The following is a 20,231-nucleotide window of genomic DNA, read 5'->3' on the forward strand; positions in this document are numbered from 1 at the left end:
TGCACGCATTTGGCTCGTGTCTGATATCTTCTCTCTTTTCATTGGCAGGTCCAGGGTCACATGCCTCCACTCATGATCCCCTTTTTCCCGCACGATCAGCGCACCCTGGCTGCGGCGGCGGCAGCCCAGCAAGGATTCCTTTTCCCTCCTGGACTCACCTATAAGCCAGGTAGCCTCTTACTTTCCTCTCTTCTTCAGCTCTGTCACCTTATTATTACATCATGCGTCAGGGTTTGGTTTCATGCTGAATAGCTGCCATACTGTCTTTTTCCACCCTGTCCTCTCATGCTGCTGGATGTATATTAAGCACTTCTGCCTAAATTATAGTGCCTAAGCTTGCAGCGTTTTGGTTCTCTCCCTGCCTCAGCATCCCTTCCTTTAGCAGATCTCCAAGTTCTGGTGTGAGGGGAGCTTTCAGAATCCCTGTCTGGGTTTGAGCCGGAGGGCAGCTCCAGCCAGCCTGACTGAGCCACACTAAACTTCAGGCCGGTCCCAGCTAATCTCAGTAGACCTGATGTATTAATATGGCTACTGGTGACAGCATGCAGGTATAACAGGGTTAAATGTGTTTCTCAGAATTTCCCTAAATTTCCCATTTCTGTGGATCTGAGGTATAGTGGTAGGGGGCATGACATGGGGGTGACATGGATCAGTTCCCGCACTGGGGACCTTTAACGTTTCGTGTTGCGCTCTCCTCCGCCTCATGTTCTGCTGTCTCCCGTCAGAGGAGCTGGATGCGTCTGGCTCACTGACTGTCGCAGTTGCTTTTCTTCCCTTTGAATTCAGCAATAAAAGCAGAGAAATCCAGGGCTGGTTGTGGCATCATGTCACCGTGTACAGAACACAGAGCAAGAGCACAAGCGAGAGCAAACACATCTGTCACAAGGCACACAGGTCTACAGGCTTCCCTGTTTTCTGGTGGCTTGGTTACTCCCAGCATGGGGTCCACTTGGTCTGTGTGCTCCTGCTTTTTAATTTTTTACTTTTTTTGTGCTGTTGCATATATTACATATGTTATATACAAAGAAAAAGTCACCACTTGAATTTAAATCAGCTGGTACTTAAAAGCCAATAGTAGCGTCTTTATTAAAACTTAGCAATGTTATGCAGCAATAAGGTGAAGTCAGCTGAGTACCTGAATCTACTGAATGGCCATATTATCCCATCAATGGATTGTTTCTTACCTAAAGGCATGGACATATTCCGGGATGATAATGCCAAGATTCATAGGGATCGGACTGTTAGAGTGGTTAAGGGAGCACAAGGAATCATTTTCACACGTGAATTTGGCAGCACAGAGTTTTGACCTCAACCCCATTGAAAGTCTGTGAGATGTGCTGAAGAAGCCTTTACGGAGTGGTTCCACTCACCTGTCATCAATACAAGATCTTGACGAGAAATTAATGCAAATATGTTGAGATGCTGCATAAGCACATAGAAACAATGCATTGACGAGACAATCAAAGTTAAAGGCGGCCCATCAAAATATTAAACTGTGCGACATTTTTTTTTGGCCAGGCAGTGTATATTACATATTAAACCAGCTGCTTTGACAAGTCACCTGAACACAATAGTTCCCGCCCCTAAAGATCTCTGCGAGAAAGGAATCATGCTCTATGATTTCCGAGTCAGACAGATATTTTTAGTCCAAAGGGATACAGTATTTGAGTATGGAAATATATTGTAATGTTTTCAGAAACGGTCCAAATTGCTTCTGTTTGGTGCCACGATCCCCGGCTACGGATGCACAGGCATGGGTGCTGAATGCACCGTGTGGCAGGCTGGTTGCGTGGGCCACCTGCCCCCTCGCTTCCCACCAGCCTCACTGCGCCTGTCACAGCACGCCGTTGGCCTCTATGCCGGTACGAGCAGAAAGGCTCCTCACGCAAGCATTACAAATCCCAAAACAAATCTGGGGGAAAAATTTTTTAATAATTGCTATAACCTGCCTATTGACTCCCTGCCAGGCCCACAGCACAAAGTGTTGATCCAGATTCCTTATTCTTGAGAGGAATTAGAGAGGTGTCCTTCTTAGCTTTCTATAATTAAAAAATCATAGCAGATTCCTGCCCCGGAGCGCTCATCAGAAAAAGAGGAACAAAGTGTGCTCCCCTCCCATTCTGGGGTTTGTTCACCAAAACAATGCCCACACAGGTGATACCTTGTTAAAGATCAGGGATGTGATTATGTCTAAATTAGAGGAAATACCAGGTATGTACCAAGCCTTTAGTCTTAGTGCTTTGAGAAGCTCACAGAAAGCTAGAAGGAAGGCATAGGAAAATAAAAAAGGGGGCGGGGCCACATAGAGTGGTACTGAGTGGCGGCTAAGCTAACAAATGAATGCGGGAGAGGATGCATGCAGGGAGGATGCAACTGTTTGGTGAGCGCGTTGGTGTGAGGGCCCGAAACACAGCGCCTGATGCGATCCTTCTGCAAGTCATATGCCTATAAACGTTTGACAAGGCAAATGTTTTAATACAAATAAGAGGGCTTTTATGAAAGCTCCGCCGAAGGCCGCCCCGTGTGGAGAGCATGCATTATTCATGAGCTCACGGGGGAACGGGAAGCGAGGGGGAGCGATGCCTTAAACAATTCATGGCCTTCACTGCCGCACTTTCACACTCTTTATTTTGTGCGCCGGCTGCCCCCCCTCACTGCAGATATGTGCAGAAGAGCGGCCAGGCATCTGCTCCTGCGCCGTCAGGTCACGCGCCCCCCCTGGTGCTGAGACGGGGCCGTTCGCCCCTGCCCATGCTGTGCCCAATGGCCTGCCTGCTGCAGTACAAACAAACACATGCCCAGAGATGGCGGCTCAATGGGGCTGCCATGGTCCCAACGGCTATAAAACGACCTTTTGCCCACCCCCCCATCGCCATGCCCCCCCAATGACCAGACTATCATAGACCCCCTACTAGGCTAACATCTACACTGCAGCGTTTTCATACTTAGCCATGATTATAGCATCTCTGTTGGGCAACTTTACAACGTCAACTGGGTTTGGAGTTGGATCATCTGATAAGAACAACAAAATCAGTAAATGATAAATAAGTTGAAAAACTGATTAAATAATTATAACTGATTTAGCACAAAACACTTCTTTGTCTGCAGTGATTTTTTGAGGTTGAGTTGTAGCAGTTTCCCACCTCGAGTTAGGGATGCTGTGGTGTCCTGGAAAGATGAAGAGGCTTGTCAGTGACAGAGCTCCTCACCCTGCTCACAGAGACACCTGTCCTGGAAGGGGAAATTTGTTTTCAGCCCTTAACAGGAGGGTAGCCCTTGTGATTTTATTTTCTGTGCCTCTTTTCTGCGCTTTTATGAAGGTGCAGGAGAAACTGTATTTGATGATTTTTAAAGCCACACTCTTTCTTGTTGAGCTTAGTCTGTAACTAAGAAAAGTATTCATGTTTTGACATGGAAAACTCGAAATTATAAGGCAGGGGGTTGCAAAGCGGATGTCATGCCTTTATTCTCCAGGTTCATTCAGCTCAGGTACACCACAAGATCTCTGTAAACACTGGCCGGCCTCCCGGATCACCAGATCTTGGGATTCAGTCATTCCGAGTTGGACAAAAGTATGAGTTTCCAGTGAGGGAACCCCTCCCACGGCCTCGGGGGCCACGCCCCCACCTCATGGAACAGTGACATTACACATGTCTTGACACTGCAGTGCAGCCTTCCAGTTCGTTGAGGTTGCCTTTATTAAACAGTGCTTCCCGGCTGGAAGCAGCCTTTCACGCACTCACCCCTAGATATCCACCTGTATTCTTAGTGGCAGACACTCCTATATAAACGCCACGTAACACAGAGAGAACATGTCACACAGTATCACGGGTTATACATCATTCATCATGTAAAGTGTGGACTCTAGCTTGGGGCTTGACACCCCCTTCATAACAAGCTCTCATACTATAGTCCATCAACACTGGGAAATGGGTCAGGAGGTCTTTAACATTGGTCAACACCTCCTCCGTGGTCTGTGCATATAATGATAATAATAATAATAATACATTTTATTTAAATAGTGCTTTTCAGAATCTCAAACATGCTTGCATAGAAGAATGTAAACAGATAACAAAACAACAAAGCATGTTATGGATAAGGAATGTCATAGACTTGAGCGAACAAAAAGGTTTTTAACTTGTGTTTGAAATCTGAGACAGAGACCGACAGACGAATATCACAGGGGAGGGAGTTCCAGAGTGGGGGAGCTGAACAGGAACATGCGCGGTCACCATAGCTATGGAGTTTGGATGGGGGGGGGGGGGTGAGGAGAGAGCCAGAAGGGCAGGATCTAAGACTGCGGGGAGGCTGGTGGGGGGGGAAGCAGTTCAGAAAGATAAGATGGGGCTTGGTGGTTGAGAGCATTGAATGCCAGATTCTCGGGAACAGAGCAATAAAGGAGATCCAATCTGCACCCATCCACAAGCGCAAAAGTACAGGCTGCAAGCTGAGCTGGGTAGGCGTTTTGAGGGGCAGACCGGCGTGCCTTGTTTGCACTCGCCTGGATGTCTGTTGGGCTGCTCATTGTCTCAACCTGTGCGCATTGTTCTCGCCCCCCCCCCCCCCTGCCTTCCCTCCCCCACAGGTGAGAACTACCCTGTGCAGTTCATCCCGTCGTCGATGGCAGCCGCTGCATCTGGACTGAACCCGCTCCAGCTGCAGGTACGAGCGAGAGTGTGGGCGGCTTGAGAGGCTCGGGACCGAGGACACCGCTAACCTCTAGCTGATAACTGAACACCAAACTAACTTCACCTTTAGAACCTTTTCTAATAGCCATAATGCCTGTAAAACATAGTATGCCTCTAGAATTCAACTAAATTGTCCTGCAACAGTAATTAAAAAATAATGACAACTGTAAAAACTAATGTAACTCTTAGGTACTTAGCAGCCCCTCTAAACACTGCTGTTTATTTAGTTATAGGGATTAAATCACCTGTCAGCTTCCTTATCTATTGTGTTTTGTTAGGTTTAATCTTAGGGAAATTATCTGGACACCTGAGATCATTTTGTTCACTCATTGGGATATTTGCATGGTGATAGGCAGGATATGAAGGGAGCATGAAGAGGTATGTAGGCAGATTTGAAACGTGTATGAGCGCTTACTCAGAGGCAAAACTTTGCCAGCCAGAAAGCAGTACTGGGTGCATCATGAACTTCAAGTGGAAATATCTAATAAAACTGATTATCTCCATTTCTCCCCCCACCCATCTTGTTATCGTCATAATTACGGCTGTTATTAAGCTCTCTGCAAGCATTTGCCTGGTCTTTGTTCAGAAATAGGCGATAAGTATTCCCCGGTTACTGTCATCAAGTTGTATTTACATAACAAATATGCAAAACGGGAACGGGAGGTTAAAGCCTCTGTGCAATTACACTAATGTTATTACTCCCGCCCGCCTGCCTGGGAAATTATCAATGCGGCCTGCGGGTCCTGCGAAGCCGGAAGATGGATGGTGTCTTTTGAAACTGCCCGATCATAAATATTTAAGCTTCTTGGAAACTACTTGAAGAAGAATTCCAAATGCGAGTCATCGGACCCTTGATTCTCCTTCCTTTTGAAACAAAAGAAGGTAGAAGAGGAGTGTGGGGGGAAATATCTGGGCGGGCCCTCTTTCGGTGGAGGGGCTTGTTTTGTCAACAGCAGCGACGAGTTGTCGATAGCGATTAGACATTAAACTCTCTGGTAGCTGCAATTGTTGCTAAACAAAGCTGAGTGTTAGCAGTGGAATGCTAGACGTCTGCGTTTTTCTCCTCACCAATACATTTGCACAATTTGTCCTGCAGAGCTTATCGCCATCGGCATTAATGAGTCTTGGCAAGTCCAAGCAGCGCCCATGGCGGATGCCAGGAGGGTCTCCATTACTGCGCGGCCATGCGGAGGCGTGGGAGGGACACGACGTGTCCCTGCGTGTCCGTGGAGGAATGAAAATCTTGCCGCTGGAGTCACGAATTAGGAAGGCTCCAGAAAAACTTGACGTAGGTTAAGGGGTTTGGTTTTTGTCCCTGTGGAGACTAGCTGGGAGGAGGGTGTTTAAAAGCCCCCTCAATATTTGCCCCGCAGCCCTCAGAAGCTGGATGAGTCCTTGTTTGATTAGGCTCCAGGTGCAGTGCAACCCCGTGCTGGGTTATGGTGATGGGTGATGGATACGTTCTCCTTGTTGGGGACGTCAATAATAAAATAATAATCTCTGCCATTGTTTCCTGATGTGTGTCAAAAAAGTCAGAAAGAAAGTTAAAAAAGAGCCTAAATGGAAGTGAAGAGCGGTGACTGATGACTACGTGTGAACTCTCTGATGTTTGCTGACATGTGTCACCCGTTTGGGGGCCCTGTTCCAGGGTTTATATCACATCTGCCTGTGCCTTCATTTCATCTCTTTCCAGAAAGAAAAGCATATCTTTTCCACTCTGAAGCCGCATATATATGTTTATATATATTTATGAATTCTATATATATGAATTCTTTTACATCATGCAGTTCCCTGCAAATGTTTCAAAGGAAATTTGGCCTCTCCTGTCATAATCCTGCAAGTTTCTACAGTTTGGTCCAACAGGCAACTGCATCAGTCAAATATACTGGCGTTTGATAGCAGCCCTTCATAGAATAATTTTAAGCTACACTTGTTTTGTGTTTGGGTGTCTCACTGTTGCTTCACATTGTCTAGATTGGGGTTTTGAAAACCATTTGTGCTCCCTGTTTGTGGAGTTAGTATTCTCCCTGTGTCACATGGGTTACCTCCAACAGTCTGAAGGCATGGCCTCTCTACCTGTGTTGTATGATGGTGTGCCTAGGATAAGTGGTTAAGATGGATTGATTACCCACAATGCCTTGTTTGTTTCCATGATAATCTGGAATAGATGCACAATATTCTCACTTGTACCTTGGGAAAAAAAAGCGATAAAAGATTTTGACCTGACTGTCTGAAGTGACGCTGGACAGGCAGCGTGTTGGAGCTGCGCGTAATTTGCCCGTCATTGTGGGTCCTTGGTGGCTCTTGCCGGCTGTTGCTGGCAGTTCCGCGCTGAGAGTAATTCCACTCAGCGTCTCCCTGACAAATTGTTCCCAGCCCACGAGTCATGAGAAAAAAAAAAAGACCAGAATGCCTCTCTTCATTAGCTCTCACGCCAGGCTGGGATAAGCCAACTCTGGCGGGAGACGATATCGTCATCTGAAACCACTCCATCTCTATCGGAGTGCGCAGCCATGGCCAAACTGTCGGGTAAATTGGCCTGGCTGCTGTACCCAGTGACACCAAACATTATGTCCCAGATTGGGAATGACACATTGTGAATCATTTAATCTAATAAGAGTAAGGCAACGGCGCAGTCCGTTTACGGTAATTAAATAAAAGTATTTTACGAGGCGGTGTATGTACTCCGATCATGTGACCCATCTTCTTTCGGCATCACTGTGGTCCTCATGTATGGCTGGCCCATTAAGCACACGAGCACTATACGAAACGTAAACAAAACTTAGAGAAATGTCTGCTTTTAATAATCAGACGGACGTTTTTTTTAAGTAAGAGTCATTGGATAAAGCAGAACATCTGTGCCCCCCGCCGCCCCAGCAGCAACATGCCAAGCAGAAGCACATTGAGAGCCGCCGGCTGCTTACTCTCGGCGAAATTGCTTGACCGAATTGCCAGGCCGCAATTAGTGCCCATCATTCTGTGAATGGCAACTCTCAGAGGTCGCGATTAAGCTCGTCCAGCTTCAGTGTGATAAACAGGTGACGTGGGCACTGGCAGACCCTCTGGAGGGACACTCTAAAAACTGCTTGTGTATGATTGAGGAGGAAGAGGAGGAGGGGGAGAGGCGCTTCAGTGAGAGGAAGTCCTCTGCCTCAGACAGGGACCCAGGGTAACCTTACGTTGTCATTGTCTGCCATTTCTGTTTTATTTTCTTTCTTTAAACCCCGGATACGTGGGCGTTTGGGGTTTCCACTTTTACTGGCAAATGCAGTACCATAACTTCTGAGCTATAAAGAGATGAAAAGCGGCAGAGCAGATGTTTGCATTGCTGGGCAGCGCAAGAGGAAGCGGCAGGTTTCGGCTCCTCTGCAGCCAGGCGGCGGTACGCGCCGCCCCCAGCACCGCCGGCAGATCATTTACAGCAAATAATGAAGCGGACAGATGGGTATTTAGGCAGGCAGCTGTACGGATGGTCTGTGCGCGGAGCGAGCTGAGGGACAGATGGACGGAGGCCCAGGTACACGGGAAGGGGAGGCCTCACGCCACACGCATGCTGTCTGGCACGGCAGTGAAGTATGGCTCGGCCACCGGGTCGAGCCAGGACGACTGGCCCGGGTGGAGTGCTCAGCCCAGATGTCTTTCAGGGGGTGCGGTACCTATCCCCCCTCTGATGACCCAGAATCCATCTGTCCTGAGCAGTGAGCGGCTGGCAGGAGAGCACGCGGTCCGGGGGAAAAGGGTTTTGGGGCGCGAGAGGACGCCAGCAGATGAAACAGAGAAGACTGAGCTGGGCAGTACCAGGATAATGAGCTTGATGTATAAGCATTGCCTCTCCTGGCATCTGGGCCTGCCTGTGGCAAGAGCAGGATGGCTCCACAGAAAAAACTAAACAAAAGAACAGTTAATGTCAGCACCTTCGAGGTAGCGGTGACCTTGGGGGGGGGGGCTCTGACCTCCTTTTCCTTCACCAGGTTAGACCCTGTCTTGTTTGGGTCTAGTGCTTGCTGGACCCACCAGGCCAATCAATATGTTTGAGACTCTGGTTTCCATTGAGGAGGGGTGGGGTGCTGTTATGGCTGGAAGCAGAACGACTGTCCATATGCTCTACCAAATCTGCTGTTGTATTTTGCAACATCTGTCCCTTCGCCCTTCGATGAACAAATAAGATGCTGGAATCACCCTTTTTTCCTGGAGAATTTGATGTTTGCTTTCCCTGCCAGCCTAACACAGAGAGCAGAGCCATCTCCACGGTGATGTGACGGAGGGTTAGCGGCTCCCGGAGATACAGTAGCCCGCTTTCAATGCACACGGAGTTCCCCCTGAGTTGCCAGCTAAACATCTGTGAGACCACATAACAGTTAGGCGCCCTTTGAACAAAACGCACTCCCCGATGAAAAAAAACTCCCCAAGATGCCATCTTCCCGAAGGCCTGTGCATTTATTTTACAGCGCTGACTGTATGGTGCTTACCCCAGCAACAATATGTTTGAAAAATTGCCCATGAAAATTTGCTCTTTTCAGCGCATCGTGTGCTGCCTGTCTCATTGAGCGAAGTGTCCCGGGAGCATGTTGTGACTGGAGGGCGTAATTCCGGAAGAACGTCATCAGAGACAGAATACTTAACTTTCAGGTTTTACCTTTGCTGCCTCCAGAGGGGTTGCTTTTAATTAGCAGAGGCTAACGGGCTGACCTGAGACCAAGCCCTGCTGTTATGAAGCCTGCGGTGATCACATAGCTAGGAGCAGGATGAAGGAGCTGGGCTCACCGCGATAGATGATGGTCGTGTGTGTGTGTGTGTGTGTGTGGATTATGTTTATATTACATTGTGGGGACCAGATGTCCCCCACAATGTAATAAAAAACACTATTTTGATGTTGTGGGGACCATTTTCCAGGTCTCCACAAAGATCTGTGAATGCCATCAAAAAACAAAAAAAATTTTGTTTGGTTATTCAGGGTTAAATTTAGGGCTGGGTAGAGGTTAGGGTTGTCATGTTGGGATTACAGTTTTCCCCATAGAAATGAATGGAGAGACATAAATACAAACTTGTGTGTATATGTGTGTTGAGGCTGGGGGTCTGCTGCAGATATGACAAGAGAACACTCCTGTTTTCTCGAGTTTTTCTGCCTAGCTGAGCATTGTCACAGCAAGTCATTTAGTGCTCAGGTAGACAGTGGTGTTACCACTGCAGCTGATATTTGTGCCTAAAACAGAAAGGAGGTAGAGAAGTGGCCCATTCTTCTGGTAAGGGTCTATAGGCGACCAGGCCTGCATGCATATGAGTAGTGAGGGAGGAGGCTGAATTGCAGTGTAGCTACGTGTGCTTTGTGTGCTTTGTGTGGCTGCCTGTGTCTAGGTGTTTGTATGTGTGTGTGCGCCCCTGTAAAGCTAGCTTTAGCTGTGTCGGTATCACTGTGTCTTTGTACTGTGATAGCTTTTGGTTGGTGACCCTGTGATACGGCTGACAGAGCACAGTCCCCAGGGATCCCGGGGGGGGGGGGGGGGCGGGGTAGGTCATTTCGCGATTTCATTTAGTCAAGTGCACCAGGTCAACAGGGAAGGTGATTTTTCGCTTGCTCAGATGATTTATTTCAGAAAAAATGGTTAGTTGAATCATAGCCTGTAGTTCAAAGGGTGCAATTCTGATGTGTATGTGGTTCTTCAGACTAGAAAACACACACATACAGTATACACTCACTGGGAAAGCCTCTCCTTTCAGGTTCCAGGTCTCATTTGAGTTCTGTTCTTCTTTGAACTCCTTTGAGCTTCGTGCAGCACCCCTGTAATGTGTCCTTGTTCAAATTGGTTGAATTCCAGCTTGTCAGACAAGGAAGAGAGGGAGAGGTCTTTTGGACAGGAGACACAGAGCTCAGCTTGTCCTTGTTCTCATTTAGCTGGCTCACCTTCAGCATTACCGTGATTACCTCTGTTTGCAGAGGTCTTAAACAATGGTGGAGCACAGAGTGGGGTTCCTTCGGAGGTGGGTTGATGGTCTGTAGGGGGCGGGGTACAGCTGCTGTGAAGCTGGCAGATATCATCCAGTAAGGATCTACAGGTAGACTTAAACTTATTCATTATGACCATGAGTGTATAGTTCCTCTGTGGTCACCTCACCCAGCTGAGCTCTGGTGGCACTACTGAATTGTAGCTGCAGGAGAACTATATGATGGGACAGTAAGGAATGTTGGATGCTGAGACACTAAGGAAAACTGCATGATGGACAGTAAGGAATACCGTATGATGGGAGAGTAAGTAACACTGCATGGTGGGACAGTAAGGTATGTTGCATGAGACATTAAGGAACATTGCATGGCAGGACAGAAAGGAGAACTATATGATGGGACAGTAAGGAATGTTGGATGCCGAGACACTAAGGAAAACTGCATGATGGACAGTAAGGAATACCGTATGATGGGAGAGTAAGTAACACTGCATGGTGGGACACTAAGGTATGTTGCATGAGACATTAAGGAACATTGCATGGCAGGACAGAAAGGAGAACTATATGATGGGACAGTAAGGAATGTTGGATGCTGAGACACTAAGGAAAACTGCATGATGGACAGTAAGGAATACCGTATGATGGCAGAGTAAGTAACACTGGATGGCAGGACACTAAGGAACACTATATGATGGGACAGTAAGGAACACAGTATAATGGGAGGGTAAGGAACACTGTGTGGCAGAACAGTAAGGAACTCTGTGTGGCAGAACGGTAAGGAACTGGCTAACTTCTTGTGCATAATAACACTGTCTTTCCTTTTTTGCGGCTGGCTGTAATGAACCACTGAGGCTAAGTGATTCTTCCTAAGCTGTGACCCATTAACTATTCATCACAAAAGACTGGCTCACAGTCTCTAATTTGGACCGAAGCTCATTTATTCAGTCTTTCCGGAACAATAAAGTTCTCCCCACACAAGGTCAGCCTTCTCACCCATCCACAGTGACTTCAACAAACATCTGTCCAACAGACTAGCCCTCACAAGTAGCTTGGAGGAATGTAAAGATGTTTTTGCATGCTCACATGTAACCCTCAAATACTTCCCTTTTCCACACTCACAAAAGATTTCTGCACTTTCTGGATTTTTACAAGTAATTCCCCCTTATTTTTGCCTGCTCGTCCCATAACAAATGGGCATCTGTATGATCTCAGAGGCCCTCAGTTATCGCTGTGGGAACCTAATCGGCCTGTTGTTTCCACTGCTGATGGGCCTTAGGTCGCTCCAGGTCTCTCACAAGAATGGTGCTTTTGTGCAGTGCTAATGGGAGGGAGATAAAGTTTCGCAGAGCAGAAATGCATGTTTACATCATGGGACTGCTGTTCACAAAACACCATCTCGGGGACAGCAAAGTGTGGTCTGCTGATTCTTCCCTCCCCACCCCTGCTGCGATAAGGATGACATTTTGTGTTGCATTAAAAACTTATCAAATTTAGTTATAAAATCCAAAAGCAGAAAGAACAAGTCAGGATAAATATAGATCTTACACAATTGCAGCATGCATTACCCTGACAGAAAAGATAATGAAAACCTCACTGAAAAAAACATTGTTTGGCGTTTAAAACTCTAATTTGTTTACAGGATTTGCCTGACCGTCCACATTAAGTGAGATTCTTACTAAAAATAACTGCTCTGTCCAGCTGACTAACCTACTACAATTAGTTAAGTAGAGAGAGCACTCACTAAGCAGACAACAGGCATATTCTGCAGACATCGCTTTTTATAAAAGCAGCATTCGGAGCCTACTCACAGAAAATGACACGAATGGCAGCTCGCAGATTCTAATGCCTGCTACTTCCCAAGTAGGAGGAATATCCTTCTTAACCACTTTTCAGCTTGCCAGTAAATAACCACCAAAAGCTTAAAGAGGTACAGTCAGTCTAGAGGACTCTTCTCTCTCCCAGAGGTGGCAGAAAAAAGCAAAACATCATCATGCTTTTTTATAATCCACCTTGAAAATACACCAGCCCAGGTAACATTGTGCTGGGCAATCAAAACAAGTGGTAATGATAAATAAGTTGGGGGTTGGGGGGAACAGTACTGTAATCTTTTTATCTCCTGTAATGTAAAGAATATTGACTGACTCTGTTGGTCAGGTGTGCTTATTCCATGCCATTTCCTGGATTCATAAATTAAAAGCTTGAGATGAGAAGCAGAGCATTCAGCTTCCACTCGTTCATGTTTCAAGTCTTTATGTGTTGCCTTCACTGCAGCTCCATTAATGCTGTCTGGACTCTTTTCACAGCAGTACTGTGTTGTAACTGTAAAGTAAAAATACTGAGGATACATTAAATACACACTTTTAGCTTTTATGTAGATGTTAAATACTATGTCTTCAGTTGCCCGTATTGAAGATCTCCTATTTGTGCTTTTTAGTGACATAGCAAACTAGCAAGGTCTTGATGCTAACTCTCCATTGTTTTCCTTACTTACAGCAGTTGTACGCTGCCCAGCTGGCCAACATGCAGGTCTCCCCAGGAGCCAAGATGCCATCGCTCCCACAGCCTCCCAACTCATCAGGGCCTGTCTCGCCCACTGGCCTGAAAAGTGAGAAAAGGTCCTCTAGTCCTATAACACAAGTAAAGGTACGTTAATACCACCACAGCAGGGAAGCTCACTCCATTCCACATGCAGTTATGGTCTAACTATTCTACTTCTGCTTACATCTATCTCAGTCGTCTTCGGACAAGAGTATACTGGCAGTTTTACTATAATGTTACATTACAGGACTGCAATATTCAAAACACAAAAAATTGAGATTTTTTTCCCCTTTGTTGGCTGGATTGTTAAGCACCTGTACACACAAGTGATGATTCACAAAATTATTATTAAGGCAAAAGCCTTTAAAACCATTGAAGAACTTTACCATGGTATAGAACTATTCTACCTAACAATGCTGACTGTCTCTTTAGGTCTTGATACTGTGAGATGCATTTATAGATAGTCATGTGAATGGCGTTAAATAGAAAGGATAGTCAATAACCAGTAGGGGGGAGTTATTCTCACTGCTGGCTTGTTCCTGTGGCCCCTGTGATGGGGCCACATTGTCTATAAAGTACAGTAATTCCTTCATACTCTATGATACTGGCCACATTTTAAACATGCCCATCCCCAGCACTGAAATGTTGGGTGGGGCATAAAATTCACTAAGGGGCCTGGGGGTGAATCTGACACTTTTTAGTATTGTTTGTAATTCTGCTATGTACAGGGGACAATATATTTCATTTAACCACCTACTGAATATGACTAAAAATGATTTCAAGTGTAGTTCAAGTGTGGGCCAAACAATACTGCTTAATGATTGGTTGTTGGCACACTGTCTTGCGCTTGCACAGCTCATTTGCGTTTCCCACAATGCACAGCGGGCCGGATGGTTTTTATATGAGCTTTTGATAGCAAATCAAACATGAAAGTCATTTTGCATTCACACAAAAATGTTTCTTTTTAAAAATAGCGGGCAAAGGGGTATTAAAACTCCAATAATAAACTCCAATTTGCTGAAACATACTGAGGCATGCTGATATATAAATGATGAGGCGCATGCCTAACCCCATAACAAGCTTTATTTTGAAACTTGACTGGTGATTAATATTTGGTCTAAACACAATTATAAAATTATATATATATATATATATATAGCTTTAAATTTTACATGTACACTATTGGGTATGCTGCCATTTCATTACCAACAATAATATTAAGTATGTGAGAGCTTACAGCGTTGATCAGCCATATCAATCTTAGTCTCTGACAGATTCAGTTAGACCAACAATTCGCGATATTCAAGGAACTACTTCTGTGAAAACAGATCTAAATAAAAAAGCGTAAGTTACGATTATGCTTATATTCCCTTATGTGTGTTTTTAATTTCCAGCCCCAAGCTCTATTTAAAAGATAATTACAGGTATTATTTACTATATGGTTAGGAATAATTTTAAGTTTAAAGTTACTGTAATGAAAGCCGATTAAGAATGAAAGAGTGGTTCAGAAGCTTATGAAAATAAACCTGTTTTTACACAAAATATAACATCAATACTCACTTGATGCTGGTAAAATGCAGCAAGAGACGTAATGTGTATATTAATTACTGCACGCGAATTTTTCCGAAACTTGACGATTGCCCGGTAAACCAGGTACAGTAATGTAACCGGCTTACATCCCGCGAGCGAGAATCACGCGCTTTCTGAAAAGAAAGACCGTGAAATACGTGAAGGTATCAGTAAACCACTTATGGTTAATATGTTTGTTGAGTACATTACGTTGTATAAATTTCTTCTTTATGGCTTTATTCAATTATGTACTCTTGTCGCCCCCTGATATACGATGAACAGGTATCTCTCTTTTTTTTTTCTTTATCCGCTGTGCTCATGGTCGCTCCAAACCAGGGGCACTCGATTGGAAGAAGTACTTGTTAAGCCGACTCCAGCATCCCTGTCAGCAGTGTAATTCATTGCAATTCATAAGTTGCCTCCTATTTAGTTCCTCTAGACAGAGAATTCCACCCTCTTCCCCATCCTCACAGTTCCCAGTGTGGTGCCCTGGGACACACATACTTCATATACCATCAGGATTAATAACGCCTTGCTGCACTGCACTTGCCCAATTCTGATGAGAAGCCACAAACCGGTCAAGTGGAAACACACCTCATGCACACACTGCTGAATGACCAAAAGAGCTCTCCTCATGCCAGACGTGTCATTACAGCTGAAACCACTTAATAACTTCTATGATGAAACAGAATTCTTGCAATTCCATGTTTTCTTTTCTTTTCTGCAGAATATCCACCATCCTGTAATATGCATCTATTTTAAACCTTTAAAATGCTGCAACACTAACTATATTTACCAAGTAGAAAGTAATTTAAGTGATAGGTTAATATGTTTAATTAGCGATGAACAAGTAATTAGATGGGTTTGTTTATATTGTATTACATTGACTTGTTAAAAACACATTGTCGCCTAATCGGTAAACAGATAAAGTGGCATCTGTTTTAAACAAAGAAGTGATTGCGTTTTTGGGCTGCGCACAGCATGCCGGTGTAGGTGAGCACGCAGCAGCGCTGTGAGAGTGTAATTCGCCTGCTGAGTGCTGTCTGCAGGGTACATTGTCTGGCCTGGAAGTTGTGGGACCACTGCAACGGGAGGCAGGCTGTCATGTTAATTGCCTTCATTCATGTCTGCCCTCCAATCCCTGCAGGACGAGGGAACGCAGCCCCTAAACCTCTCCTCCAGGCCCAAGACAGCCGACTCAGTCAAGTCACCGATGTCCCCAACGCACCACCTGTTTGCAGGCAGCAAAGGCAGCCCCACCAGCCTCTCGGCTAAGAGTGGCATCCCCAGCCCCATTGGGGGGACTCTGAGCCGGGGTTCCTCCCTGGGTAAGACCTGCCTCACACATAGAAACACACAGACTCATCGATGCACACTTCTTGGGGTATATTAATCAGATCCACTCTTAATGCCACACAAAATGTTTGCACCTATGCACACACACACACACACACACACCTGCACATGCACCGTGTACATGACTAAAGCGTGTTCTCAGTTACTGGGAGCTGTAGCCCTTTTCATGAACTAATTCGGGATACTCAGCATTCTCTGATCCCTCAACCACGACGGGCTGAAAACCTTTAAGCTCTACTGGGACTTAGCGGCGTTTCTTACAATGAGTCACTCTCTCACGCAGCGTCCTGATGACAGATTTGCGATGCGAAGCCTGCATGTCCCCTCCTATTATATCATTAAACCTTTTGTGTTGATTTCATCATCTGTGATTTATGTGCACGTTTTATTCATATAATGCCAGTTAAAGACACCCTGTTTTACCACCACGTTTAGGCATTTTATGCAGCCCCTGGGGTCTGTTTATGGGACAATTTCTTATCCTAGAAAAGAGTGAGTGAGTTAGTCTACATTTGTGCATTTCTTCATGCCTTTCAGAAAGAGGAACATGTTGGACTTCATTTTATCTCCCTGTTTTAATCTGTCACCTGACTGCACCTCTGTCTGATCTGATAATACGTGGCAGACATGTTTCTTCATGCTATCATTTTTTTTAAATAATAAAAAAAAAATCCACCATATAGCGAAGCCTAGAAAAAACATATTGCAAAAAAAACTCCCCCCAAGAAGGGTAAACGGATGGAACGGCTGAATCAAAATACATGAATACATGAGTCCGTCTCTTCACCCGCAGATATCCTGTCCAGCCTAAACTCCACGGCACTGTTCGCGGACCAGGATGCTGTGATGAAGGCCATCCAAGAGGCCCGCAAGATCCGGGAGCAGATCCAGAGAGAGCAATTTCAGCACCACCCCCAGGGCCTGGACGGCAAGCTTTCGGGCCTTGGCGTGGGGCTCAACAACGGCAGGGGGGACAAGGTGCGTTGCCTGTGCCATGCTCTCAGTTACTCCTTCGTTTACGGAAAACCTCTCCTGTGACACTTTTGCAGGGGCACAGAGGAAGCGCTGAGTTATTCATGCTGCATTTAAAAGAAGGTCTCTTCCTCCTTAGGGTGTTCAGCCTCTTGCATTTTATATGTATATATATATCGTTATGGCTCAACACATGGGGAAACGAAAACAGCCCCCCATGTTTTCTCACAGGGTACAGACTCTGCTGCACTATCACCTCACTCACACTGTAGTCACAGCCCTGCTTTCTCACAGAGATCGTGTTTGGTGATTGCGAGGGGCCCTTATTAAACACCCCCCCCCCCCAGCTCCACTGAGGTTTCTTCCAGCACCCGGTATCGGAAGGGTGTTTTGAGTGCCCATGAAGTGACTCTGATTGATACCTGGGGGGCAGAAGAGGACACGGCCAGGAATCATGGCGCTGAGCGAATCGATTCGCGACATCCCTGCCTAATTAAAAAACTTTTTTTTCGGGGGGTCCCTGTGCGGGTCGTGTCCGCTTTGTACCCACAGCTCTTAAGCTCATGGGGGGCTCATTTAAAAATATCTTCAATCGATCAGTCAATCATGGAATAAATAAATATATTTCATCACCCTTCTGAGTGATGCCACTTGGCCAGTTGGCTGTGAGGAGCAGGCATGGGCCGGGAGAACAGGGCATTAATATTTCAGCACCTGATGCTTTTAACTAGCTTACTCAAGTGGGTCATATACTTTCTGTGTGTGTGTGTGTGTGTGTGTGTGGATTATGTTTATACTACATTGTGGGGACCAAATTTTCCCACAATGTAATAAAAACCTGTTATTTTGACTATTGTGGGTAGCATTTTTCTGGTCCCCACAAAGATGTGTGAATGCACAAAAGTATCATATTTTGTTTGGTTACATATGGTTATGGTTTGGGCTTGGTGGGGGTTAAGGTTGTCATGTTGGGATTAGATTTTCCCCCATAGAAATGAATCCCCACAGAGATATAATTACGAACCTGTATGTGTGTGTGTGTATGTGTATGTGTGTATCGATATGCAGAAGCACCTATTTTGGATTGGTTTTTAATTTGCTATTAGGGATTCAGTGTTCTTCCGAAATGCATCACTCTTTATCTTTCAGAACATAAATAGTCACATCAAGTACTAAAGCTTCCTCAGAGTTATTTGTGCAGGCAAAAAGCATTGGGCACTTCTGCAGATTTGGGAGTATTGTATTACTTCAACACTTAACAAACATAAGACAATTTTTGGAGTAATTTGATCAGTTAATGAAATGGTCCACCTGGATGGTTTTGGCAAGTGGGATCAAATCATTTGTGGGTGGCTGAATACTGTCCCACACTCTCAGCTGCCATTGCTGGGTTTGGAACCCAAAAGTTACTGTGCTGGGTGAGGCTATGGTCAGCTTGGCTTGACAGGACATGTCGGGGTATGTCAGGAAGCTCGAAACAAAGCCCCAAATGGAGCCGTTTTGGCGGCCTGTGCATGTTTCTGTTTTTTATTTGTATTGCCATGGAGCAGGTAACACTAGCCTTTCACTGTATGTCAAGCGATTCGTGTCGCAGGAATCTTTTGTTTCCTTTTTGTTTTGAAGCACGAAAATGATCTCAAATCACGATTACCATGACATGGTGATGAACAATGATGTAAGACCAAAACCTGCCTGCCACAGCTTTACTGAAAGACATTGCAGAGGAGACCAGTGGGCTTCACAATGGCTAAGGAAGGTAGCCAAATTTAACATAATGTCATGGTATATTTATTACTAAGATACTCATATCGAAGTCGAGTTGCTTAAATCACTTTAAAAAAAATTTTAATTGTATATTGATAACCTGATCAACCCAGCTTTAGATGAATATCTTCTTTTATGTACTAGAACTACATTCCCATAAGAGCTCTTCCTTTAGAAAGTTTCAGGAATCTTGTCACTTGCTGGATACTTTCCACAGACTGACACCATGTTGCGGTTTTGGAGCCTTTATCATTTACATTTTTTTTATTTAGCAAATGTTTTTGTCCAAAGTTTTTGGGGATAACTTGTGATATTACACTGCCAACCACAGCATTTTTATTTCAGCTGAGGCCTGCATAACAAAGCAGGATTACTTGCTTAGTCAGATAAGATGCTGGATTTAAGGTACCCCAGTTTAAATGCACTATATCTTTGTTCACTTAAATTTAGCACAAACTACCTTAAATCCAACCAGTTGTCTGACTAAGCAAGAAATTCAGCTTTGTTATACAGGCCCCCGTTTTATGACATCATTCATCTGTTGGCCCTTTATACATAGAAATTACACATATACGTATTATGCCTCCTGAGGATAGCACACCAGTATGAATCCTGGCCTCGTCTCTGTGTATGTGTCCTTCTCATCTTCTCTCTGAGTTGTGTGAGTTTCCTCTGGGTATTTTAGTTACTTCCCAGCAGCTGAAGAAGTGTAGTTAGGTGAACTTGTGTCTCCTACTTTCCTGGAGAGTGTTATAGATTGATTGTGCCCTATAGATGGACTGACATCCTATCCAGGGTAGGGATGGGAAGGGAAGCCCCAATATTAAACAGGGCCCAGGGGCTAAATTATTAAAGACCATAGTATCAATAAGCTTGCATGCGGTATGAAGAAATGAAGAAAATAGATTCCCGATTTGTTATCGCTGCATAACAGTTTTCTTGCACACTTCATCTCACCAGCTTCGTTTCTGTTTGCATTTTCGCTATATTCTTAATCCAGAAGAGAGAGATCTCTCTCAGAGCTTGTGTGAGAGGGGCGGGGCACGGGGCAGATCACTCGCTCTCGCTCCCTCTCTCGTGCGCAGCAGCGTGTGGCACACACACAGATACCCTGCTTTTAGTGACAATGGAGGAGAGAACTAGACGTTCAAACTAGACGTCACGGTGGTGACATTTCACTGTTTCACTAGAGTCAACGCTGACAATGCTCATTACCGCAAGTGCAGCAAGTCTTTTGCATGTGATGGCGGAAACAAGCAACCTTTCGAAACATCTAGTGAAAGTCTATCACATGCACTGCAGAGCAATGCACGGTTTTTGCCTGCCTACCTCATAGTGTATCTGTTGTTGCCCCAGGTATGGTATGTATAGTTAGCAGCCGGGAGCCTACACATGGAGTTAACT

At 45.2% G+C, this 20,231-nt stretch overlaps 1 protein-coding gene across 6 annotated transcripts in view; it reads left to right on the plus strand.

Annotated features, from left to right (window-relative positions):
• LOC111840795 (transcription factor SOX-6-like) overlaps positions 1-20,231 on the plus strand; it is a 148,315-nt gene that overhangs the window by 104,518 nt on the left and 23,566 nt on the right. For all 6 annotated transcript variants that reach the window (XM_023806044.2, XM_072718069.1, XM_023806064.2 and 3 more), the window contains 5 exons: positions 49-169; positions 4,586-4,662; positions 13,122-13,271; positions 15,883-16,063; positions 16,885-17,069. In XM_023806044.2, coding sequence (XP_023661812.2) covers positions 49-169; positions 4,586-4,662; positions 13,122-13,271; positions 15,883-16,063; positions 16,885-17,069 — 714 coding nt within the window. The remainder of the gene's footprint in view (positions 1-48; positions 170-4,585; positions 4,663-13,121; positions 13,272-15,882; positions 16,064-16,884; positions 17,070-20,231) is intronic.

Source organism: Paramormyrops kingsleyae, chromosome 11 (genome assembly GCF_048594095.1).
Source record: "Paramormyrops kingsleyae isolate MSU_618 chromosome 11, PKINGS_0.4, whole genome shotgun sequence".
NCBI lineage: Eukaryota > Metazoa > Chordata > Actinopteri > Osteoglossiformes > Mormyridae > Paramormyrops > Paramormyrops kingsleyae.